General features: G+C 43.2%; 1 protein-coding gene across 4 annotated transcripts in view; it reads right to left on the reverse strand.

Annotated features, from left to right (window-relative positions):
- Positions 1-418: 418 nt before the first annotated feature.
- LOC100122567 (insulin receptor) overlaps positions 419-27,307 on the reverse strand; it is a 120,309-nt gene continuing 93,420 nt past the window's right edge. For all 4 annotated transcript variants that reach the window (XM_008205716.4, XM_008205717.4, XM_003425702.5 and 1 more), the window contains 14 exons: positions 22,540-22,714; positions 21,905-22,151; positions 13,949-14,054; positions 13,490-13,843; positions 12,980-13,404; positions 12,520-12,899; positions 12,128-12,435; positions 11,739-12,028; positions 11,195-11,656; positions 10,574-11,115; positions 9,994-10,489; positions 9,658-9,902; positions 9,125-9,573; positions 419-9,017 (listed from right to left, as the gene is read on the reverse strand). In XM_008205716.4, the coding sequence (XP_008203938.1) occupies positions 8,701-9,017; positions 9,125-9,573; positions 9,658-9,902; positions 9,994-10,489; positions 10,574-11,115; positions 11,195-11,656; positions 11,739-12,028; positions 12,128-12,435; positions 12,520-12,899; positions 12,980-13,404; positions 13,490-13,843; positions 13,949-14,054; positions 21,905-22,151; positions 22,540-22,714 (4,796 nt within the window). In that variant the 3' untranslated portion in view covers positions 419-8,700. The remainder of the gene's footprint in view (positions 9,018-9,124; positions 9,574-9,657; positions 9,903-9,993; positions 10,490-10,573; positions 11,116-11,194; positions 11,657-11,738; positions 12,029-12,127; positions 12,436-12,519; positions 12,900-12,979; positions 13,405-13,489; positions 13,844-13,948; positions 14,055-21,904; positions 22,152-22,539; positions 22,715-27,307) is intronic.

A 27,307-nucleotide genomic window follows, 5' to 3' on the forward strand; every position in this document is an offset into this window, starting at 1 on the left:
TGCGTCTACTTACCATGAGCCGTAATACGTGATCCGGCGAAGAGGAGTTCAGTTTGAATAATAGACGATCATAAACAAAAGTAATCAACAATGACTGGTATAAGCAAAAATTTTCGTAAATTATTAATCTAATGGAAATATAATCTAATCTGAAATATCACTTTGAGAATTCGAATACGAGGAGCTGCAGATTGCTCGCGTCATCTCGACCGCAAAAATGCACTTTTCTATTTCAATGTAATTTTTGCAACAAATCAGATAGTGGCGCGAGTGAATAGTAAAAAATAATATCGATGTTATCCAACAAACTTGATACTCATATACACACTTTAAAAATAAATTTCTTGCATTTTTTTCAATGTCGAGTCAGTCAAAGGAAAGGTAGGTTTTCGAATGAAAAAAATAAATTTCACAGATCTATATTTAATAGTGTATGAAATGTTCTCCTGTGTATTTGATCGAAATGTCTTGTACAATATTTACAAAATTTATAATAAATAAGCACACCAAAGCGAGACGCAGGAAGCGGCACGTGTGATCAATTCATCATACAGCTTCGATTCGTCGTTCTTATGTACTCTCCTCTATAGGTAAATCCGCTTACAAAAAGAAAAGGAAAGAAGAAAGCAAAAACTGGTATACAATTATTCAGGAGCCTTCCGTTTTTCCTTCTCGTCGTTGCTACACTGTGTCGTGTTTTCCTTCGCCCTCGCTTATATAACACGTATCTATAATTTGAGGAATCGTTTACTGATCATCGGTATGAGAGTCGGCACTTTTGACAAGTTCGTTTGCTCGTTATATTGCTTTTCGAAGATGTGCAATAATAAAATGCATTCTATCGCGTCGCGTTGTATTGTTGTATATCTTTTGAAAAGTTTGATAAGTCTGTATCGAATGTGAGCAAAGCTAGTTGAAAGTTTTTGCGAGGATAGATAGATTGAATACGGAAAAATGTCGAAAAACTTATCTTATCTAAGTTTACGAGAGAGATATCGTGACTTCGGTCTACTTCGGAACTTGCGAAGAGAATTATTTAACGAGAATTTCAATACGAGCGCTTTATCCATAGAACCAAGCAATATAAATACAATAGGTATTATTTGACAGTCGAGAAACTATAATGCATTAGTAAATACATGAAAACGCACACCGATGATCATTTTGTTGGCTCGATATCGATCAACAATCGTTTATTTTATGAGCATTCGAGCGATAGAAAGAAGAAAAATCGTTAGGCCTTATAGCAACAGCGATTTAAAAATCCTTTGCTCGTTTCATTCGTTTCTCGGTCTCGACTTATACGAACACAGTTTGCGGTTCTTTCATTTGCGTAGGAAAAGTACTTGCAAGAAGAGCGCCAGGACTTTAGGTGGCAGATTTAGATAAAACTTCGATAAAACTGCTTAGCAGTAAACAATTCTACGAGTTTTATCCGGAAGCCAGACCCGAGAGAGCCTGTCACTCTTCTTGTTGGTATTATTAATCTTTATATTCAATACAAATATTTGACTAAGTAATAAGCATATTATAACATAAACAATCAGTTACTTTATACAATTAATCAATAATAATGATAAAAATAACGATGATATTAATAATGATAATTATAATAGTTATAGTATAATGTTTATGTAAATATGTATACATTTATGTATAATATATGTATAATCATATTTATTCATTTGTTTATTCTACGCACTTATCCATTTTAGATCCTTAAATACTTGAGAATACGAGCGAGGCTTTTCACTATATAATATATAATACATTGGGTACGCTGGCATATTTATTTATTCTTCTGTTATATTTATATACGGTTCAATCGCCGATCGAAACTCCCGTCTGTCCGCGTGTGGATTTTCATTTTTATTCATTCGTTTCTGTTTTATATAGAATATAAATTCGCTTATACCATATGGCTCGCTTCGAGACGCGTTGCAGGTCGCCTCCCGTTTTCACAAACATCCTCAGTGCGCTTCTCTCGTATATTTATAATCGCTTGTATGAAAAAGCGGGAGGAGTTTGCACCGAAAGTGGGCGAAAAATACTTTGGGGGAAGTACCCTTCGAAAGTAGCTCGATGGAAAAGCGAAAGCGTCAGTCGAATTTTTCCACCAGACAGATGCGATCAAATTCTTTATATTCCTTCAAAAAACTCGCAACTGATCGCATTGTCTACTGCTTATTAGCTCGTGGCCTTTTGCCATTCTTTCAATAACATATTTATACAAGTAAAGAACATTGCCTTTCTGTCGACACGTTCGAACAGATTCTCCCAATGACTTTCCGCTGTGTTGTCTTCTTAAATATTTTACATATACGCGCGTATATTTACGGAAGAGAAGGATTAATTTATAAAATTGCTAAACCAAATTTTTTAAAATAGAAAGAAAAGTATAGGAGAGAATGAACCTAATTGCGCGTCTCTACGATTAACTAGTTAGTATTTATCAAACCGCGAGGACGCTTAAAAAGCAGAATTATAATAAAATCGAGCGATGCGCTGAAATAATATACATTTACATAGACGGTACAAATGATAGGGGCGTACAAAAAAAATCTTTAATAACTTTAACAGAGGTATACATTTTTACGTATATCGGTGCCTTGGTGTAACATTAATTGGTAACAAAATAAACAAAACGAAAATAACTATTAAAGTTTTTACACAAATATCGATATGATGCCATGCAGGTTAGATGATCGAAAACCAGACTGCGAAATTTTTATGCGATTATGTGTGCGATGATTTTCATGTAAATCATGGATCGTTCTTTTTCCTGTACTGATTTACAAAGATGCAAGTCAAACTTCTTTTCTGTTTTTTTTTTTTCAAGAAATCTGAAAGTCATACATTGGTTAACACTCTAAATAGACTCGATTTAAACTCACTGTTATAAATACCATAATGCTTTATTGAAACTAAAAACTGTACAATTGTACTCTTCTTTGACGTAAACAATTGTAGATCCTACAATGATTCACATTGAAATATGTACATTGCTTAAAAAGCTTCATGCTTTAATATTATAAATAAATGGAGAACAAATACATATTATGGTACAACTGTCAAAACAAAACATGACTTTCACATCTCTTTCGAAAATATTATTCCAAGTTTATATTACTTAACAGTAAGTTCCTTACAGAATTTGTCATGAACTTCAGTCGATGATTTTCATCATAGTAATTCGATAAAAAAGTATTGGTGATAAAAATTGGACATATATAAGATCTGCGAAGTTCATTAATTAATAATATTGTATCTTTTTTTTATCTATAGAACACATTCAAAGACTTAGAAAAATTCTACATACTTTCAGTCTATTTTACACAAGGATCAATCCTTTCCAATGATGAAAAAACATCGACTTACATATGTAACGGAAATATACAAATAATACAATATTAGATAGTTCATACATTGATTTTTCGCTTATATATGATTAAAAGAGAGAAAGACAAGAGAGCGACGCGTCGCAGTCGGTTTTCATTTATCACCAATTCAAGACTCGTTTATCTATCTTTGTGAATAAAAAAAAGGTGGAGTTAAAGGTACATATATGTCCTAATCAATCTGATACGTCTCATTATCTGTACAGCTTCGTTACCTTAATTAATAGTAATATAATTTATGAATATAGCGCGCACGTTTTTCATTAGTTTTTGTTTCTTTTAAAAACATATATTCATATGTATATGTATATATATATATGCATTTATAATACGTGTTTTTTCATAAATGTAAAGCGTACAATTAAAATAGGTCTATTAGGTCACTGGTATTTCGATTTTTGTTATGATTACTTGTTTATTTCTTTTTTAAACTTTATACTATAATAATTATATACACGTATAAGCGGGTATATGGTGAAGCGAATGAAAAAAAAAAGGAATCGGTCTTTCTGCATGAGAACAAAACTGATGTAACAACTACCACCTTGCATTCTTGAAAACAAATTTCTCTTTAAAAAAATCATTATTCGAGCTTTATTTTCATTTTATTATTATTTTTTTATGGTGATAGTTTTCTCTTTACTTTTTTTCAGAAAGCTCGTTTTCCTCTTTGCCTTCCACTTCGTCAATTAACATTATTTAACTTATAATTGGGAGATTACATGTTTATACAGAAGGTTTAGCTAATCAGTCTTGTATTTGAGGCTCAATGTGTCGAGTTATTTTTTCTCTCAAACTCTAAATCGCGTTGCTCGCATAGTATAATCGTTTAGTTTAGTTTTTTTCTTTTGCCCTTTCATTCTTATTTGTAAATCCATAAATTGTGTCGCTTTTAATCTCGTCGATACTACCTTTGCTTTTCAATCACTCTTAACTTTGATAATACCGCCTAGCTAGCACTTTTTTAAAAACTATGATAATTCACTGGCAAAGAACAGTATAATAGCATGAACATAATGAGAAATAATTTCTTAAGGCCATGTACCAAGTCATTATTTTTAGCACTACATTAAGAAATCATTGACAAAGTCCTGCTGATCATGTTAATGAAGTATTGATTGAACTGTGCAGAAAATCATAGTACTTTAAAAAAATGATTCAGAGCGCTAGACCTTTAACAATTCCCAAAATCTTTCATTTAATCTTGGCTCTTATCGGGTTAAAGCAGTCTACGTTCTCTCCTCTAAAAATGAAGTGCCTTCGATGGACATTTTTACTTGTTGCATCGTTTTACTTACAGAGATATAGAGAGAGAGACAGACTCTTAAGGACGTGACTTTATCAACTATTTTTTTTTATTTTTCTCTGTTTTTGTTTATTTGTAGGGCAGTTTAGCACCAAGCAGCCTTTGAAAAAGCAGCCTTTAAAGATACAATTATTTAAATTCCCAATAAGAGCTTCCATGCCGTTTTTGAACTTGAAAATCAAACTTTGGATATTTTATATTGCAATCTGAAAACTGTATGATTTCATCTCAGAATGATTATTAAGACTGCGATATTAAGTAATTTATAAAAATTATTTTTAGTTAATTTGCAACGAATTGATTAAAACATTTATGTTATACTTTTACCCATTAAAGAAATTAAAGAAATTATACAATAGACCTAATATTGAATCAAAAGTCATGCACCAATAGAAACAGAGTTGACTATGCAATGTAGCAGTATAATTTAATCTACCTGAAAATTTGCGAACGCTTACTAAGTATCGCTGGCATTGTACTCTTTGCCTTTTTCATACTGATATTGATCAGAGCATCCGGAAGAGAGACAGTTTATACAAGACAACTTAAGCCAGCGACATGGGGTCGATGTATCTCTGTGAATCTTACAAATTTTCACGCTTATCAAATTTATGTTAAAATTAAGCAGTAACTTTTTACGAATTAAGAAGAAATCTTTATCAACCAACAAAACTATACACTGATTTGTCATTTCTATATTTAATCAATAGTTATCCTTGATTAAATATAAAATACGCAATCGCATTTACAATATTGATTTTAGCGATTTACTAAAAACATCAAATTGATTCCGAATGAAATTTGCATTGATAATCTGCGCTACAAACGATCAGTTCAAATTTTAAACCTTTTGTTAAAACAAAAAAACAAAAATTAACAGCTGCGTGTATTTCTCTTATTCGTTAAAGATCCATCAAGGCGCAAGGTAGTTCCAACACTTCGACTGTACAAAATATTTCATCAAAATATAAACTTTATAGAGGAAAAAGTCAACTAAACTGACTTAGCGAAGAACACAGCGGGCAAAGTGACGAAACCGTGAACTTTATAGAGGAAAAAGTCAACTAAACTGACTTAGCGAAGAACACAGCGGGCAAAGTGACGAAACCGTGATTCACGTTATATTGGTCGGCTATCGTGTATCTTATTTTGTTCCATTTTATTATAATCGAATTTTACATTCGAACTAAGACACCTATGAAGGACGTACGCACTTTCGTGAAAACACATACACTTCCTTTAAATATTTACGTGCATCTCATTAGTTCGTCATTCTCTCCTCGTTTAAAAGTCTTTGAAGTTTTCATATTTTCTATTACGTCTCGTAAAAAAACATTGTAAACTGTCACCCGTACACTTGTATTATAAAAATTACATATTTATTAAAAATACTGATGTTTCATTTTTTTCTCGACAAGCTTTCTTTCAACGAATGCAAACAAAATAATGGTAAAAAGCAAAAAACAAAACGTGAAAAGAAGCACCGTAAAAATTTGTGTATAAATATAAAATAGTTTGGAAAAAGACGCACGAAAAAATTTAAACTGAATATATCTTTAAACGCTAATGCGCAATCGCCCTATCAAGAGGTTGCGCGATTACTGATGAAAGGGAAAAGTCAGCCTACAGTTTAAATAGTACTGCGTATAATCTATATGGCTGGGAATCCTTGATGATCGTATCCCTCGTCAATAAAAAATAAATTACACATTTATAACCACGACTTGATAAAACGAACGATCATTGCTGATTGCACTTGCTTAATTTTGTTTAGCTTAAAAGCTGACTAAAATAATATCAAGTATTAAAGCAAAAAATAATTCTATCTGTTTTAACTCCAATGCAGATTCACGTTACGAAGTTATAAAAATGTTAATACATTTTTTATGAAAATGGTGTACGAATCATCAAGCAAATTGACTTGTGGACGATGACAAAAACAAATTTTTCGAAACGTCCAACTATCATATTTTATAACATCATATTTTCCTTTTCTTATGTTTTCATTTGATAAATCCTAATTAATTAATCAGTTCAAGCGAAAAACGCTGGCGGGGTGGACAAACAAAATTAAACTATTTTACAGTCAATGGTCGTTCGACTTCGTTTCTATAGCTTGCTTCGTTTCTTTAACCTTATAATCTAGGGATGCCACGGCATGCAAATAAACAAGACATTATAATATTGTCTACCAGATACGCGCGCGCTTTTACGAGGATTCCGCGACGATCATGTAATTTTCAGTTTTTCCTCGTGAAACTTGCGTTTACATTATTATATTACAATATATTTTCATAGGATTTTTATGAACACTTTGTGGAATTCTGTATAAGAATCTTTGATAATTTGAAGTCTGTTTATTATTAATGAAAAAAGATATTTTTTTAAATATGTCTCATTTTGATACATATTCTTCAAGGTACTATTTCTGTGTATGTCAAAATTTCAGGAAAATTATGCAAAATGATTTAGCACTTGTAATAATTCCATTTTGCAGTTTCTTTGAATTCTGTGGGTTGTTTTGAAAATTCTTCATAACTACTCTGTACAAATACGAACTATTTAAACAAAACATCATTAAAAAAGATCTGTTTTCAGAAGTAATTATTAGCGGAAAGTCTGAAATTTTATCTACAAGCACGCGTGATGCTTATCTTCGCGAATTTTATCCCGCAGTTTTCGATACAGCGTCACTGTTACTTTCAATTTTGTGAGAAAATAACAAGAAGGCAGTATCTCTACGCGCATTAAAAAAACACGATTTTCTTTCTACAATTGGGAGACGGAATTAACTTACAATACACATATTGAACTTACATTTACAAAAATTAGAGGAATCAAAGGAGTATCGTACTTTACATTAATTTTTGCAGCTTCTCTCGAGCTGTCAATCATTTAAAACAATTCTACGTTTACGCCTTTACTTCTATATGTATAGATATAGATCGCGAAGTTGTCCCATTCTCGCATATTCAATTACACGTCTACAAGTTTAAAATGCAACCTTACGTCTTTATATTTATATATGTATATAAATTACGTTTGAAATTACGAACTCTTCGAAAAAAGACGACTAAATTTCATTTTTGGGAGAAAGTCTTGTCTACTATGTCTTCATATCTGTGAAATTTCTTAATATTGATTTTCGGTTCATTGTTCGCCTAATCAACATTCAATTTCATAATTTTCCAATTCACTGAAAAATCACAGATAACCGATTATAGATGTTACTGGTTGTAGAATAAAACTAAAATTATTAGCAATGTTAATTTAATTGTAATAAATTTTTTTTTCTAATTTAACTTATGGATATACGGACTTAACTTTGAAGAATGCAAATACCTGACTACTAATCGTTTATGGAATCAAACTGATACAAAAAATACAAGTATAAAATATGAACTTTTAAATTTTTCATCGTGTTAGTCAACGCGAATCTAGCACTTAAAATATCTAAAGTTTTTGTTGTTGATACAAGCATGCTTCATTGAACTTTTTGTTCTAATTGCAAGTACTTTATAAGCTACTGCGTTGAAATTAATCATACACGTGCATAAACTCGACATGGAAGAAGTTAGGTTTCAAAAAACAGTTTTAAAAAAACTAAGTTTCACAAGCAAACTAATTCTATTATACAACCAAGAAAATTAATGAGGCGACGTTCTCTTTCTCCCAAGAAGAGCAACAATCCTACATTATGATGATAACGCAACAGTTCCTTTGCATGTGTATCTAGGTATAATATATCTATCGATCGATCTTTCCTGCGCTCGCAAAATACAATACAAAAAGAAAAAAATGACAAAAAGAAGAACATGAAAGAGAGAGCTTCAAAATAACACATGTCTTGTCACTCTCCCTTTCGGTGTTTTCCTCGGTTACTCTGCTGACTCAGGCGCTGACGGCTCTCCGGATACTGCTGCCACCGCCGAGGTTCACTACCGCCGCCGCTGTCGAGGGCTCTGATGTTGCGCCCGCGGCGACGCCCTCGCGAGGCTACGTGGCCGGACCACCGATGTATCCGTTGTTCAAAGGTGCAGCTTGCTGCTCACCCGACTTGTTTGCGTACTGTTGCTTGGCACTGGGCAATGTCGCTGAACTTGAGTTACTGTCGACAACAATGCTGCTAGTAGTTTCAGGTATGACAGTTTCATCAGAGTCTATAGCGTCCATTGAAGGAAAGCTGACGCGCAACGAGGCTACGTCACGAGTCGGCGGTTGCTGCTGCAGCTGGTCGACTGCCTCTGGACTGCGGTTCTCATACTCGGGATCTGAACGAGTGCTTGACACCAGTGAGGGACTTGGCTTGCTACCTGATGGTCAAAACAGTGAACAAAAATATTAGCAAATCATATTTATTCAAAGTAAGATTAGTGGAACAATTGTTTGTTCCTAATTGAAGCATAAAGTTCGAACAAACCAAGATTGCCAGTGGTGGCGATGATGCTGGGGCTCTGTGGGCTCAGTGATGATTTGCCTGCTGAGCTCTGACTAACGTTGCCTTTTGAGGAGGATTTTTTCTGGGCAAACGGCGAGTTTTTGGCAGGCTTGACACTGTCCTCGGCGAAGGGAAGATTCAACGTATCTTTACTGGAGGCGAGTGAACCTACAGAGACACCATCGAAATCGTCAAAGCCAGCCTTAAGCGGTGCTTTAGACGAGTTGAGGTCGAGAAAGCCGAGTGCCAAGGACGTGGGAGACTTGGAATTATCCGTGAAGGGTTCCATCCCAAAATGACCAGATGAGCCATTCTTTCTTCGGGTCATCGGCTCAAACGATGAGAAATCACCGAAATCTTGACGCAACGGCGAGTCTTCTCCACCCTCAGCCTCATCCTCGCGTGATTCTTGCATTACCATTTCTAATTCTCTGTTTAGAGAAGAAAAACATAGCGTTTTCATTTTAGAGTCCAAAAATTCAAGTTCAGCATTTTTAGGATTGAACGCTACTAACTTATCAGTGCGGTATTGAGAAGGAGGATTTTGGTTTCTAACTTCAACACCATCAGGACTGTGGTAAAAGCTGACTTTCTCGAATTCTGTTGTATCTACTTCCAGCATGAGTTCTCTTTCGATATCAATAAAAGTAGGTCTTCTCGTTGCCTTGTGACACCATGTCTGTCGCATCATTCCATACAATATATCGGGACAATTTTCTGGTCTCTCCATTACACCACCATCGATTACGTATCTCAAGACCTGTAAGACACATTAATTTTGATGAATCTTTGATTTTATTTTCCATTCAACTAACAAGATATTAAATGTGATGAAATAATACGCTATTTACCTGATCGTTCGATAGCCCTTGGTAGGGCTGAGAAGCCAGAGTTACCATCTCCCAGAGCACAACACCATAACTCCAAACATCAGAGAAACTGGTGAATACTCCGTCCTTAAGACTTTCTGGTGCCATCCATCTGACGGGCAGTAGACCTTTAGTGCCTTTCCTATAGTAGTCTGTCTCGTACACGTCTCTTGTCATACCGAAGTCACCAATCTTAACAGTCAGATCATCGGAGACCATGCAGTTACGAGCTGCCAAGTCTCGATGCACAAACTTCTTGGCCGCGAGATAAGCCATACCATCCGCTATCTCCAAGGCCATCCGCATGATTCGATTGAGCGTGGGTGGCTGACGCGAAAAGTTCTCGCAGACGTCTGGACGATGGCTACGCAGATACGTTTTGAGATCTCCGTTCACCATCAACTCCATGACCACCAAAGTTGGCTGACCCTGCGATACGACGCCTAGCAGTCTCACTACGTGGTGCGTATTAAAGCCCCTGCAAAAAGACATTAAGTAATTAAATCGATTTAATATAAACTAGTAGTGTATAGAATAAATCACAACTCAGAGTGATACTAACTTCATGACCGAAGCTTCGTTGAGGAACTCAACTCTCTCCCTGTCGGTGGCGTTCTCGTTGACTGTCTTGACGGCGCATCTCATTTCGGGCTTGCCTTTGACCACATCTTTGGCAATGCCTTCGTACACCATTCCGAAGGAACCGTTACCAAGTTCCTTGAGCAGATGTACCTTTTTTCGAGGCACCTCCCATTCGTCTGGTATGTAGACTGTGCTGACATACTCGGGGTTAACGGTAGCGATGAGTCTCATACTCGGTACATTGCGCATAAACTTTCGCTTGAAGAACCAAGCGGCGACGAGAAAGGCGCCCAAGATGAATGAAATGCTAAATAATACAATCAAAATGACCTTCCAGGCGGGCATTGAGTAATTCGACTCGGGTACGTCGAAGTACTTGTACTCGGTGTACTCGCCATTGCCGGCAAAACTCGTCGCGCGCACCCGTACCGAATAGTTGCCCGTGGCCAAATTCTGTAAAAGGTACGAGTTGCCGTCCTCGTTGAACTTGTCTCGTGTTGTACAGGCCACTTCAGCTTTGAGCTGTTAAAAACGTAAAGAATTATTTTAAAATTTGAATCCCTTTTGTATCATATATAATCGAACGCACTAGATGACTTACATTTTGAACGTCGACCCTCTTATACTCTATCTGGTAGGTAACGATGACGCCATTAGGTCGGGGTGGCTCGTCCCACGTGAGCTTAATCGATGTTGTACTATCGTTGTTTGCTTGCTTTTGCAGCCTCAGCGTTCCACTTGGTATTTCATCGGCATGGTCAAGTCTCAACGTTTGTAAGGACTTCATTGACTCGGACGAGCAAGGTAGTTCGTGGGCGTTAGCTTTTTTATCGCGGCAGGCCGTCACCTTGATGTTGTATTTCCCGTAGTGGCGCAGACCGCGCATTACGAAGTTCAACTCATTTGCGGGTACCTTACGTTTGAAATACACTATCGCGCCATCCTCGATGTAATCTTCATCCGGGTTTAGGATTTTCTGCTGCTCCAGGCTTCGTTCTTGTTCGGGGTTCGTCTTCGACTGATTCTGCAGGGACTTCTTACTGTGACTTATCACGTCTTTCTCCTAGGGTACAGGTAAATAGTAAAAAAAAAACGAGTCAAAAAATTCTTATTATGGGATTTTGAATCAATTTTGTATGGTTTACCTGATAATTGGTAAGCTCGCGCTTCATGCGGACCGCTTCGAGCATGACGCTGGTGTAGGATACATCGCGTCGACGTCTGTTATCTTGGCGCCTGACATAGACCGTATTGTGCAGAGCATCCTCGAAAGTGATTGAACTGTAGACCTCTGATTCAGACTGAACTGGATCTCGTTTTTTGCACTCACAGGTGCTCGGTTCCGGTATTTTCGATGCCTCCAATTCCTGTTCGGCGCGTTTCTTCTCCTCGGCAGCGATCTCGGCAATCGGCTTATATTCCAGCACTTGCATAGCTGCTCGGGCAAAAAAAAGTGTTTTGTATTTTATTACCACGACTCGGATTGATGAGAGTATGCAGTACGTGCTAACCAAAATGTATAAAGTATACTCACGTTCAATACAGTAATTTCTCTGTCGCAAAAAGGTCAAATCGTAACGCTCCATCTGGCCGGTGATCTCGTAGTGGGTGAGGTTGCTGTTAGCCTCGGTTGGTGGTAACCAGCTGATGACGAGGGTGTCACTGGCATTACTGTATATGGTCAAAGCGCGCACTATAGAAGGCTGGCCTGGTAGAGTCTTGAAGTACTTGAGCTTACTTTGAGCACCCGAGCGTTCCGTCGAAATCGTGTACGTTTTCACGTAGTAAGCATACTGCGTGAATGGCTTCAGCTGCGTCAGTATTGTATACTGGGTATAGGTACTGTAAATAAATATGCATCAACGTTTTAATGAGATTCGACACATGTTAGGAGGTGCTGATAGAAGAGAGAAATAATGTACGTACGAGGAACGATTGTTGGTGACATTGTTGGTGTTCGAGTCAGAGATAGACGTGTCGATTTTCTTCATCTTAATTTTATCTTCCTCGTTGACGCCGATGTCAACGACCTTCCATCCGTCGCCACCACAGGCATCCCTGGACTCGTACATGCTGACGTTCTGGAAGGGCGCCTCCTTCGAATAGAGCACGTAACCGAGAAGGGTACGCATGTCATGATGCTCGAACGGCTCCCAATTGATCATCGCCGCCTTGGAGGAGATCGAGAAAACTATGGTTCTTATTTCGGTGACGTTGCAGGCAACCTTGTCTCCGTTACTCGTCGGCGAGACCTCGACTTCGCGGAACGGATTCAGGCCCGTGCGCTCACGCAATTCCTCGATCGTCTGCAAAGTAAAGCATCGTATGTGAAATTTATCGCCGAGTACAAGACCGCAGTATATCATGCAAAAATAACATCGCGCACCTGGAGACAGAGTTTGGGGTTGTAATGAAAGGAGACTTTGGGCACAGGGTTCGAGGACCCAATCTTGAGGGGCGGCCTCGTCGTCCAGTTCCAAAGCTGCTGGAGATTCTGATTGTCGAGGACGACGAGCGAGTAGTCCTTCATGTCGAGTGTCTCGCCCTTGATCTCGACGAGATTCTTGAGGAAGCTGAGGGAGATGAGGGGAAAGCTACGGAAGATCTTGAGGTAGCCAGTGATGACCTCGATGTTGCTCAGGCTCTCCTCTAACTCGTGCACGATGTTCTGACCTTCGCGAACCGCGATCTCGAGGTTGCCCTTGATGTGACTGCAACCACGCAACTTTTGCGCCGTAGCGATGCTGTCGACTACGATGCCAGTGCACTCCCTCAGACAGGGACCCGTGCACTTCTTACACGACCACATGTCTGCAAGAAAAGCACAGTATTATTTCTCACACAGACGAACTTGAAACTTCCCTCTGGTGAACACTAGACGCGGTTCTATACGGACCTTTCTCGGCGACCTCTTCGTAACCGGCCGGACAGTCCATGAGGCATTCGTTGTTGAATGGCTTGAAGGGATAGGCCCGGGTTTCGGCAGGGGCCTCGCGAGGTCGCCGCATCATCTGACACTCGCGCTTGGTGATGCAGCGACGGTTGAAGAACTGGTAGGTTCCGTTTGGACAGCTGCTGACGCACTCGTTCTGGTTGACGACGACATCACGGCAGACCTTGCACTCGAGATTCGAGGGTCCGGTGCAGCCACCCAGGCAATTCTCGTGGCAGCAGATGGTCTTGTTGTCAGGTCGGGAACCAACGGTGCACGTGCGATCTCGCCCGTCTTTGTCCTGGCAGCTGGTGCACACTGCGTGTCGCAAGAGAGAGAGAGAGAGAGAGAGAGAGCTTGGGATTAGCGCATCTTTTCGATGGACAATTATACGTGAAATATAAATGTATATGCTGGCTGTACCTTTTTGGCAAAATTGCTTGTTCCAGCAGAGTCTCTCATCGAGGTTTGTTGGTCTTCTGGGACAGTCTTTCTCGCAAACGGGACACTCGTTTTTCGGCCTGTTGGACTGAAAGGGAAAGCAAAAAATCATACAGTTGATAAAACGTATATATACGTTTGTGTGCGCAAATTTGGTGATGATCTTTTAATAGAATCCGAAGCATCAGTTTTTTATTCTTCTCAGCATACACTATACCGAGATGAAAATTGCTGCTCATTTATTTCCGGACGATTATACGAATACGCGCTCGAATCGATCGAGCGTGCGAACGGGGAAAATCTTGGACGGCATCCAAGGACCGAAAATTTTTAAGTACCCCCTTGCGCTCACGCTCTATATTTGCATCTCGCGGCCAGCAACGCACGTATAGCGAACTTTATCGAGATTGCTGCCAATACACTTTACATGGCGCGCGCGGAGAAACTTCTTTTCTACTTCTCGGCGAAATGAATTTTCGGAAAAGTTCGCGGAGAGGGCTATTATCCGTTGTACCGAATCGATACTCGCTGCGCTTTTTCTCCCGATGGAAGAGGGTAAACACACGCGGCGAGAATCGTATCGTTGCAGCGATGTGATCTCTCGCACTGAAATTCGCTCAGCTGAGCTGTGCGAAGGAGCCGATTAAAGTCGAAGAGAAAATCCGCGCCGCTCGCTCCCGAGGAAGATACAATCGGAGATGAAGAATCAAAGGAGGAAATAACAAGCCGCCTTGTGGATGAATCGAATTATTTATTGTGCCGCGGCGCGGGTGAGACAAAAGAATCCCGTAGTGGATGTTGTGCGTCGAGGCTATGCTATCGTGATAAATCATTTTGTTGCTTTGGTTTAATAAGCTCCAAGCTGTTTCGAGTTTTCGTCAGCCGATACGTTCGTAACGTCAAAGTATGTAAAACGACACAGGCCATACCCTCAAGAGCTGTTATCCCGCATCTTTATTAATCCCTTAACCCGTCGAGATGAACACGTATATAGCCCGAGGCTCGCTCGTAAAGTCGTCATCGTCCTTGTGCGGTTCCTTTCCATCACCGGCGCGATTTTTTTCAAAAAAATTAATTCCATATCCCTGACTCTACATACTGCCGATGTATATCATCGAGTATCCGCTGCGCAGAGTCCCGTCAAACGGCAGCCGTGAACGTTCCATCTGTTGATTGAACGACGCAAATAAACCTGTGCGGCGGACGAGCTAATTCACGTCCCATCGGAATAATTGATAGAAACGCATCTACGCCGCGTCCTAAACACAAGCACTGCACAGATATCTACGCGCAATAATAAATACACACTGCGCGCCGCGGCGATATTGAATTACCGCGAGCGAGTCCCTCGTATAGCGCGTGCAGCGATACGTGTATACGTACACACAAACGATATATATATATATATATATATATATATATATATATATGTGTGTGTATGTGTATACCACATTTCAATTACGAGCGAAATGCGAAATGACGACTGCGACGCGAAAGCGATACACACACACACACACACACAGAGAGACAAGCGCCGCGCGTGCGCAGCCAGTTATTATAATCCAATCAATTTGCGCCCGGCTCTTTCACGATCGTCTATACAGTCTAATTTTATATTCCCAGCAGCAGACAGATGTCTCAGTCGCTCTCGATTTGCATAATGTGTATGCATAGGAGAGCAGGTACTCAACCGCGCGCATTGCTTTAACGAGTACTCGATTCCGCGCTTGGGCCCGAAGGACATCTGTCATCAGGTCCTTCCAGAATTTTCCATTGCGAAACGCAACGCGCCGAAATCGGATCGGTATAGGATCCACGTGCCGATTTTCCCCACGCATACGCTTCCGCGCGCTAGTCGCGAACAAACCGTTACGTGTGCAGCGCGTGTTCATTACCCCAACGAATAATCGAAAGGACGAGCCGAGCCGATTTCTCTTTCCCACGTTCGCCAGAAAATTAGAGCCTCGCTTCATTGACATTCCACGCCGGGATATACCCACACACACACACACACACACTGACAAATCGCTACGGCTTTTCCGGACGCTTTTTTTTCTCTCTCGGCATACCTCTCACGATAACGGCTGCCGATCGGTATTAGACGCGTGTACAGCCGTTCCAAGGAAGCGATGGGTTCGGCTGCTGCGCGGCTACTTTGTATTAATGATATGCGTCGTCTGGGAATGCCGGAGAAACTGTAACGCGTGCGTCACGACGCGCTTGTTTTCTCTCGGATGTAAGTATATCCGCGCGTTGCTGCTCTGCTTCTGAGATTATTGAATTCGAGCCTCTTATTCGACGCGCCTCGATGATTGATTAGAGCGCCGATGACTCGGGAGCGAGCGCTTGAAAGATCGCCCGAGTGAGTTGCGCGATTGCAGAGGAGAAAAGTATTGTAACAACGAACAAGAACAAAAACGAAACAATAGTACAACGTTACAGCGGTCGAAAGTGAAGAACAATGTCGGGGGGTTTCTCCTCGTCATCGAGAAAATTTCTCCGCTCACTTCGCGCGTAATGTATTCGACACCCGGCGCTGAATCATCAAGATCGCCGCCGCGGTATTAATTAGCCTTTCTGACGTCTTTCGCCGAGAGCGATTCCGCGAATGGCCGAGCTGAAAAATCCGAGGAAAATTGTCGCGAGAGCCGATATGGATGGCATAATTGCGGCTATTAGTTTTATTTGCTAAGTGCCGAGGGCGATTCTTTCGAAACCGCGGACGTACGATGAGCGAGTGTTTTCGGCCACTGGAAGATTTTCGATCGCGTATAGTTTGATACAAAATATATTATAAATTTGCTAAACGATGCAGCATCGGGGAGAGCTGACGCAACAGCAAAAATACGTTTCATCATGTCGCCCATCACGCTTCGACAATAACAAACTTTATATATCGGACAAATTACCATTCAAATATTTCACCGATAACGGCCAATTTTTTCCTTCCCCGGCTTTTTTCTTAATTAACGCTCGAACTAATTGGCCGTTATCTAATTTACGCTCGTGTAGTCTCGCGTATAGTCCGCTAATAGTAAATAAAGCAAAATACACGCGCGCCGCGTGTAAAGAGCGATAAACCTAGAATTTTGTAACGCGAAAACGGCGGGAATTTCAAAATCACTCTTATGCGCAACTTTGTGCGCGTCGAGAGAGCGACCAATAAACTTCATTGCCCGTCGTAAAGGAGCGAAGGATGGGAGTGAGAGAGAGAGAGAGAGAGAGAGAGAGAGAGAGAGAGAGAGAGAGAGAGAGAGAGAGAAAAGGAAATGAATCGAAGCGCGCCATAAAGTTGATAATCGATGGCGCATCATCGGCCGACCCGCCGTCCTGCGCAACCTGAAAAACTTTAATTTCGCAGTAAACTCGGCGATAAATGCGAGCCGAGCGCATCTCCCTCTCTTTCACTGACTCATTCGCCTTATCTGCAGCTTTGCGGCTGATATCGCGTATGCTCGAGTTTCGAGTTCGGCGTTCCTGCGTCCGAGATGCGCATATCTGTCGCTTTGGATAACTCACTTTTCTACGCTATTCTCGGCACTAAGCTACATTGAGCTCGTTGATGAAATGTCAAGCCGAAAAATCATTGCAGCCGAAGAGGATTCAATGCGATCGTTCAGTTCGCTATCTCTCGTTGATCGACGGCGATAAGTAGGAGGAATGCGCGGCGGGCTGCGGAAACTACGTCGGCGGTGAAAAAAAAATTGCGCGCACTTTCCAAGAAAAACGATTCGTCCGTAGCAGTAATTGGACGATTTTTTGCGGAATCAATAGAGAGGAGTGTGTAGACGCGTGCCACTTGGCCGTTTTCTTAGGCTCTACACACACACACACACACCTATATACACTGTTTGTTCTTCCCTTCGTTTTCCAATAATAGCCAGACACCGTGAGTTACGTCTCTTCGTTATACTTATATTTACTCGCGATTCACATTGGCGCGCAATGTGACGTCATTCCTGAAACGATCTCCGAGGCGTGACTAGCCACAGATCCCTCCTGCTCTTGATTTATAAGTGTGTACGCGAGCGCCGGTACGCTGACTACCCCAAACTACTGGGACTTGTAACCCAGATTCCGAAAATACGGCTTATAGCCGTATTAAGGAAGCTATTTCCCTTCACCTGCTTCCCTCCGTATATACATATAACGTCGGCATCATTTCTGCGGGATTGTGGCGATTTTCTCTCGCATCGTTATTTTTCATTGACGCGCGCCACGCGAATCCCGCCGCGGACCCAGTTACACGCGGATGTATAACGTAATAGCGATAATGGCCGGCGAATCGATTCCCTCGATTTCTAACGAATACACGACGCTGCGGATTATTGCGTAACCCAGAGAAGAAGAAAAAAAAAAGGATCCATGCTATCGGTGTATCTATACGAGACAGCGGCCAGACCAGCGTGAAATTATTAAATCCTCACTGTCGACGAGAGCAGCAGCAGCAGCTCGCGGTATTATACGACGAGACGAGACGAGACGAGACGAGAGAGAGAGAGAGAGAGAGAGGAGAGTGTCAGTAGGAAACCGCTGAAACCTCGGATCCCCATAATGCGCGTTTCGTTTCTGCGGTCACCGCTGCAGATCGTAAATTCAACGAAGGAGTCGACGTCGACTACTGTCTCTCTCCCCCCCCCCCTCTCTCTCCGGCGTATAAGCCCGCTGCTGGGAAATCGACTTTTTTCGGCTCCTGCGCTGATACTCCTGAGGTTAGCGTCACCGTATACGCGCGAGGAGAGAGCGAGAGGAGGTCTCGGTGGTTTTGGAGATTATTTTTAAATGACGCTGCTGCTGCGGCCGTTTTCGTCTTTCGAGGACACCACTTGTCTTTGGGTTCTCCTGTGCGCGCGATAAACTTACGATTGTACTGCGCCAGCATCGAAACAATAATAGCAGAAAACGAGCTACGTATATACCTATCTGGCCATACAGCGGCTCTTCAGCTAGCATAGCGTAAAATTTTAATTACCCCCGCGAGGATTTTCGCGTGCGCGAGATTTATGCCGCCCCTCCGGCGAAATTATCAGCCGTGCGTGCCACAGCGGCGCGCAGGCTTATCAGCGAGAAACATCGGCTACTCGTAAGCCTTATTGTAGGTAAGTAGTCGCGCGCGGCGGGACACGATCGCACGCTCGCAGAGAGAGAGAGAGAGAGAGAGAGAGAGAGAGAGAGAGAGAGAGAGAGAGAGAGAGAGAGAGAGAGAGAGAAAAGCGAGTGTCGTTGCGAGAGTGTGGGCAATTAATCAAGAGGATGTGTAGCATTAATCAGGCTGCTTTTGTTGCGCACGCCGTGTAATTTCAAACGTGTCGATTTTAATTGGCCGGTGTGCTGTTGGTTTAAAGTCTCGTTCTCGCACTCGACGTCGCGGCTATCTTGATGCTCGCGAGTGTTCGTTATAATCGAGGAATGTAGAGCGACACCTCGTACGTACAACGAGAAGATGAAGAATCAATCAGCCCGCCCACAACGATCGAGGAAAGCAAGGATTTCTCGGCGCGCAGTTGAGACTAAGTTCCTTCGCGGGCTCATCAGCGCACTTACGTGCCGGCGCGCCGCCCCTTGTTTGCACGAACGAGAAGCGTGAATTTTTCATCCACGGGAGTTTGCCGCCGTGATTTCGACACAGTCTTAATTACCCCCTCGTTACACACGCACACATACACACACACACACGTGCACGACGACAGGCGGAGAAAAATCGAGCGCGGAATTAATCTGCTTTTAATTGGCCGTAGCTTTTCGCATTTCATTTGTTATCGGCGATCGGATGCGCGGTTATATTATGAGCGACGAGTGGTAATTATTGCGAGACGAGGAGGCGAGAGCGTAAACGATGATTACGATGGTAAACTCGAGCCATTAGCGGATTACAGTTATTAAATAGACGAGCCTGCAGAGATGGACGAAGCTGATAGAGGCGGCGCGAGTTTATATAAATTTTTGTCAGCGCGCTGTAATTAACGCCAGGGATAAATGAACGTAGAGAGAGAGAGAGAGACGCGCTTTTCTCGATCGGATTTTTTATACATTGTTAGACGAGAGTCTCGACGAAGAGCAAGTTTTAATTAATGACGACTCTTAATTAGCCTCTTGACGCGAGGATCGACAGCAGTAGGGAACCGGAGCCGTTCATCTCGGAAGCGATTCGCGCGAGTTAAACAAACGAGACTACCTAGAACCGCGCTACAAACGATTCTTTTTTCGAGCTCGCGAAACTTTTGAAATATGTATGTATAGGATGTTTACGAGGATATTCGAAAAAGCGCGGTTCAAGTATTCAAATTTATTCGCTCGCGCGCGCAGCGGATCACAAACGCGTCGTCGCGCGCGTGCACTGCACCGTGGGCACGCTTTTTTCCAATTTGGCCGTGATCTTCCGCTTCCATTAACCAATTTTATGAACCGCTAAAACAACCGATAAATTTTGCACCTCGTCGCTACGCTACGAAATTATCTTATCGCGGCCGCGCGTAAATTATGCGATGCAGATTATAAAACCCGTTTGCGAAACTTAATGGCGCTGAAAAAAAGCGCATAGTAACGAGGAAATCCTCAAATCTCGATTTTTCGTTCAGCCGACGATGTTCCTCCGCCTGATTAGCTTTCGCGTTGTCGGCGATAAACAAGTGACCCCCTAAATCATCGGTTTAAAGTTTATCGACAGGCATATGCATCATTGCGGAAACATTGTATATCGCAGGAATTATCGCCGCGAGCAGAAGCAATCCCGTGAATGAATTCGGTAACAACAGGCTTTTTTACAACCGCAAAAGGAAAAAAACGCGAGCGAAGCGAGAAACGAACAAAAAAAAAAAAAAAAGAGCGAAGAGGCTAGCGATAATAGGAACGGAGAGCGAGAACACGAGGGAGAGACAGACGTGACGCGAATGTCGTTGAGCGACGATAACTCGCCGCTGATTGTTCGACACCACGGCGCCCCGCAAATTGACTGGCTACTCGTGCACACTTCGGCCATAATTACTCGCGGGAATTCGACGCGCCGTTTTTCGTCGCTGCGGCGACGTTTTTCGCCCGGAATTTACGGGCTATGCGGTTCGCGCTTTGTTTATTTACGCCAGCACCGCGAGGTGGGATTAATGCGCTCGCTGATGGCGGAAATTGGCTTTCTGCGCAATTATTATTATCATCGTCGTCGTAGTCGTCGTCGACGGAGGCTGAATTTTTGAGGCTAACTTTTTTTCTGCTTTATGGAGGATGCTACCCGGAAAAATTAAACGCATGAAGTGTTGTAAAAATAAGAATAGACGTAACTGGCGATCGGTTGTATGCGAGTACCCCGTAAAATTAAAAATCATTTCTCGCGATTATAAGCGCTTTACGCGCGGCTGACGCACAATCGTAAAGCTGGTATAGCGACGACGATCGTCAGCAAAAGGCGTCTACAATGACGTATTTTTCTCCAGTTGCAAATGACGCACTCGCTATTGTTTTTCCCGGCGTGGTCATTCTCGCGCGACAGCAGTTAAATTTCAAAAAGCTCCACGTGCGGCGGCCACCTGCGCGAAAGAAACGCGACGCTGCGACGCAAATCATCGTCGGTATACGCGAGTATATAAATGATGGCTCGACAATTAACGTTGTATCCTCCGTCGGCGGGGAAAAAAATGACGAGCGTCGCCCTTACACAATGTCCCTCGTTTGTTTTCACCCGCACAATGTTACGTCCTCGAGATATCATTTCCGCGTTATGAAAAAAATGCCTCTATCGCACGCGAGAGCACTCTCGTCATTACTCCTCGTTAGTCGGCGCATTCAACAATCCGCGCGCGGCATTAATTTCGATTGTTCGCGCGCCGCTCTCTCGCGAAATTGCCGCGCATCCGTTATTCTTTCTTCGATTTCTCTCGCGTACAGCGCCGTACATTACAACGCGATCTTGATTAAAAATTTGAGAAAAAATAAATGGATACTTACCGAAATGACGTTGCCGCCTTTGCCGGCGTGGGCAATGAGGTCCCAGTCAACGGTGTTCGCGTAGCAGAGCACCGGGTTCTTTTCGAAACGCACTGAGCCGCGCATAATGTCAGTCAGGGAGGCCAGTCCGATCTCCTGTAGACTCGTCATTTCGAAGGCCACGAAGGCGTAGTTCATGAATAGCGAGTGGCCCCTTATCACCGCCAGGTTCGGGAACAGGTGGCCGAGGCTTTGCAGTCCTTGTACTCTGTGGAAATTCGTGCATTCGTAAACTCGCGACGGAAATAGCTCTCGGGAGTCGCTCTATTTTCGCGAAACCGTAAAACTCACGCGCACAATGAACACCGCTGCGGCGAACAATGAAGCGCTGATTTGGACGTTGTTTGTTTATTCGTACGTCCTTTTTTTTACGCTCGTGTATATTTCAATTTTTAATTGTATACACGAGGGACAATGCGTGTCTTCGTGATTTATGCCTGTTGTTATTATATGCGCGCGAGACACACGTGCGAAGTATAGGAAAAAAAGAGCGACGATAATTGCACAAAGGCAATATCGCGCATTGTAAATAGCTCGAGTCGGAAGAGTTATTCGTACAGGCGGATAAACAAACGTCTCGCAAGGTCAGAACTCACCTGTAGACCATGAAGTATCCAGTGATTTCCACGAGGTCCGGGTAGCTCATGTTCTCGAAGTGAGCCTCGTTGGTATTCTCGAGCAGAAGAATCTGCAGGAAGCCTTCGACGACGCGGCATCCGTCGAGCTTCGAGAACTCGCTCAACTTGTTCCTTATGTCTATGCTTTGGCACACTGCGAAAAGAAGAGATAACGTTATTATGAATAATCAAATTTTCCACGTGTAAACACACTCATAAATGCACGCGAAACTGCCAGTTATACGGTAATACCGCAGCACGCGCCGCCGTTTTTTTTTTTCATACCACTCAAGGCCGCTCATCAACGCGCTTTACGACTGCACTGCACAAGAAGAAGTCTGGGCTTTTTCTTCCATACACATCCGAGAGCGCGATCGGCGCTAAGTCGCTTATTAACGCGAGCGCGAGCTTTATGGCCGCGTTTGATGAATCTCCTCTTCCTGAAGCAGTAGCTGTTCCTCGGCTATACACCTCAACAATACGCGCTCTCGCTGGAAGAGCGGTAAAAGTACAGGCGCGATTAATGCCGTATATAATACGCGCTCGACAGTTTTATTTATAGACGAGTCTCGGGGTGCAGCGCATAAAACGGCGCTGCAGTAGCCTTGAGGCGGCCTTGGCTCGAAAAAATGACAAAGTTGTATATGACGCTAGTATTTTCTGGAAAAATAGAGAGAACCGGTCATCGAGTTCCTTCACCCTCGCTCAGGGGTCGTTAACGTGCGGAATCAAAGCTCGGCTATCTCGGTTATTATACTAGATATATTCTACGCGAAAAGCCCGGCAACATTCCAAGCTCTCGGTATGGGAAGGAAAAATCGCAGGCGAGCTATCGATTTTCGCGCGCACGGAACGTATACACACGCGTGCCGCGCACGTGTCTGCGCGGCGACGACCTTCTCACGGCCTATGCGCGCGATTGACTCTCTCTCTCTCTCTCTCTCTCTCGCTCTCTCTCTCTTGGAGTCACTGCCGAGGTCAAGGGAGTTCGTTCGTTAAAAACAATTTTCCCGGCCGTATCGTCGAGAATAAACTAAAATTTTTTAATGGACTTTGAAAAAAGAGGCTATCGCTCGCAAAGCGCATCACGAGTACTTATCTTTCCCCTGTGGTGTCGTTTGCACGCGCCGAAACGCCGCATCAGTATCACCGCGAGGCAAAGAGCTGAAACGCTTGCATCCGTCAATCCAAAGCACACAAACACCACAGAGACTAGAGAGAGAGAGAGAGAGATATACGCGGGGTATATCGATTGCCGCTTCAGCGGTGGTGTGTGTGAAGGGACTACCAGTCACGGAGCACAGAGGCACTACTGATTGCGGCTCATCGGGTCGACCGCTCTCTGACAGCTTCCGATTCGAGCTGCCATTGTTGCTTACGCTGCACAGCCGCATCGCGATGTGTCTATTAGCTCGGCTTTTCACGGCGAGGAACATGAGAAACTGTACTCGCTTGTATCGATCCCGAGCGGAATTTTTGGCATAAAAATTACTTTATCATACAGCCCCGAGTGCAAACGCGATCAATCATTCCCTTCGAAGTGATATCACTTAGGCAAAAAAGCTCCTTCTCTCTCTCTCTCTCTCTCTCTCTCTCTCTCTCTCTCTCTCTCACGGGAAGTACGTCTAACGAGCCATCTCTCGTCGTCATCGCGCGCTAGGCGTTTGTTGTGTACTTCAAAAGCGCCCCTCGGCCCTAAAACTTCTCCTCCCTCTCTTGGAACTTCATCGCGCCGACTCACGCGGACGATGACTCCTTGAGAAGCACGGCTGTAAAAAAGCAGCCGCACCGCACCAGGTCACCCCCTCGCGTGATCGCGCGACTACACGTCGCCCTTCATTCTTTTACTTCCTCCTCGTGTTCTCTTCGCTTCACTTTTCTCTCCCTCGAACTCTCTCCGCTGCATAAAGTATAGACACACACACATACACGCAAGGAATTCATTCCCGACGGCGGCTTTTGACCTCCGGCACTGCTGCTTGTATACAGTTATACAGCGACGTGTACGGCGAAATGAAACTGGCTTTTCGAGGCTGGTTCCCATAGCGCACGAGAGAGAGAGAGAGAGAGTCATAACGGAACAACGCTGCCCCTTTAATACCGCGGGCTTTTTAGAAATTTACGAGACGCCGGCTTGATATCGAGCCGGATTTCTCGATGCGCGTGTGTAGAGCAAGGACGCGAGCGTATTATACATATAGAGCGGGCGATAAGGAACTTGAAAAGAAATCAGTGGAAAGCGGCGAGTACGGTCAGACGGGTTTTCGCTGGCGTGGATGAACTCGTCAGCAAAGAAAATATAACCGCGTTGAAAGAAGCGGCCGGATTAGAGCGCGTTGCGTTATACACGACTTGAATCTCTCCGTGCAAACATCATAATTTCCGCTCATTACACGAATCGAGAAGCGCAAACAGCGCCATACGTTATCGGGATCGAGTCGCGGTGGCCAACCCCCTCGAGCTCGAATAATAATAATCGTATCCAGCAGAAATGTCAGCGCTTCGGTTAGAGAGAGTATACACGTACACACACGAGATAATCGGCAGATTGAAAAATCGATACTTGCTCTCGAACCTGTTCCTCGTCGAACTAGACACACGGCGCTGCGGCTGCTGCTGAAAGAGATGCAACGCGGTTGGCCGTAAATCGCCGCCGCGGTGTCAGGTGGATTTTAATATCAAGATGTGCGCGCCTAAGTACCGGGGAATTTAATTTAACTGCGTGTTACTCGATAGCGCGTCGATCATTCGACATCCCCCCGAGTTGTATCGACGCTATTAAAATACAACGGACGACTTATTCTTTCGCTGGGGGAAAATAAACAAATTCGAGCTTCCGACGAGGAGACTGCAGGAAGCCCGCGATGCAAATTCGCGCTTTTGTTCCGGCGGGAGGGAGAAAATCGAGAGGCGGGTATATAGTAGCTAGAGGCCGATTAACGAGCTTGCGTAAGCTGCCAACTCGCCTGCCAACGAACCCCCAGGGCTTCCTCTGTCTCGACTCGACTCGACTCCATTATCATTTTTCGCGGCTCCGCGCTGCGGCTTTATACCGAATTTTCGACCGAGTTGCGGGGATTTTAAGTGAATATGTTTTTCGAGGAGGCGAGGCGTGCGCTTTTGAAGAAAATTATCGCGGGAACCCCATGGTAAATGAGTCCGTCCTCCCAAAACAATTAACTTTGCTAATGTCTCAATCGCAAAAAAAGATAACGATGATGATGATGATGTGCGACGTCAGAGAGTTTTTTCATCTTCCTCTGCGCATGTGTGTGGACTGGCCGCTAATGAATAATAACAGATCGCTGTAAACGCAGGAGGGAGCTCACGCGAGCGGAACTCGACACAAGAGGGATAGAATTTGGTGGTTTCCTTATGTATAACAAAAAATGCATAATCGAACTCCCGGAATACAGCCTAATCAGCGTGTAACGACACGACAGTTATCGATGCAGATTCGAACTCGTTCCACCGGTGCAGGACTTATGTAAATCTACTTATAAACCTTTAGAGCGACAGCGCGCGGTTCATCTGAAAAATCGCAATTTCACTTTCTACATAACTGGAATAAACCTCAACTTCACTACAGCCGTTAATGACATTCGCGATAGATACCGCGCTCGTCGCTCGCGTTTTACACGATTTCGAAATTCCTTCAATACGCGCGCCTAGAAACTAGCGCAGCTTTCGATCTGGTTTATACTATAGCGCGAGCGCGAGGCATTAAACGGAAGCTTATTGATGGAAATTATAACTTTAAGCCGGGATAATAAAATATATCACGGGCTCGCGCAGAGGCTAATGTCTCCATAAAGCGCTGCTAGATATGTATCTTTTTAATTCCGCGTCGCGCTTACGTGTAACGAGCTTCGCACTCGCTCTTTTTTTTTACGTCCGCGATAATAACGTATAGCGTAAATCCGAAGGACATAGCTTTAGAAAAATTTCACCGCGACGTATACGTGAGAGGATGCGACACAATTAAGCGCATACCTGCTCGTAGCGTGACTTTTTAATTCGATCTCCGCCTGCAGTGTATTACAGGCACCGCACTTCCGTCGCGTTATTTCGATTGTGATGCAGCGGCGGCGATTAGCTTAACGGGAATAAGCTCGCGATCGGCTATTTACGCTAAACTGTGCGGACGAGCCGTTATGCGAGTCGCGTGTGAATCGCTGCTGCTGCTGCTGCTTAGATCCGAGAGGGGGAAAAGAATAATTAATAAGCCGAGATAAGAGCGAGATATAGCTCTCGAAGGATCGTTAATCGACGAAGAGGAAGACTGTATTATCCAACGAGATGTTTATCCGTGCGAAGGAATGGTCGATAATCGCGAGAGATAAGGTTATAAGGGAGTGTCGGGTTTTGCGGAAAATTATTGAGAAACGCTGATTTTCAATAACGCCCCGCGGTCTACATACCTTTCCCGATTCATCGAACCCTCGAAGCCACTTATGTCCCGAATAGCCGAATGGATTTAACAAATCTGTCGAGTACAATCAAAAAGCGATGAAATCGAGTAGCGTAAGAGACCGGTTCTGTACTCCCTCGATTTTCCCCCTTTTGCGCGCGCATAAATTTCCAATTTGTCGCTACACGAGCGCGCAGGAGCGGAAAAATTGAAATTAAAGCCGAGCCGCATACACGTAACGACGAGTACTGTCCCGCGAGGATTTTACGATAGGGAGTCGATGCGCTCAAGTCTAGCTCTCTCACAATGCGCCCGCGCGTCGTCTAATATAACGAG

The sequence above is a fragment of the Nasonia vitripennis genome, chromosome 3, assembly GCF_009193385.2.
Source record: "Nasonia vitripennis strain AsymCx chromosome 3, Nvit_psr_1.1, whole genome shotgun sequence".
Classification (NCBI taxonomy): domain Eukaryota; kingdom Metazoa; phylum Arthropoda; class Insecta; order Hymenoptera; family Pteromalidae; genus Nasonia; species Nasonia vitripennis.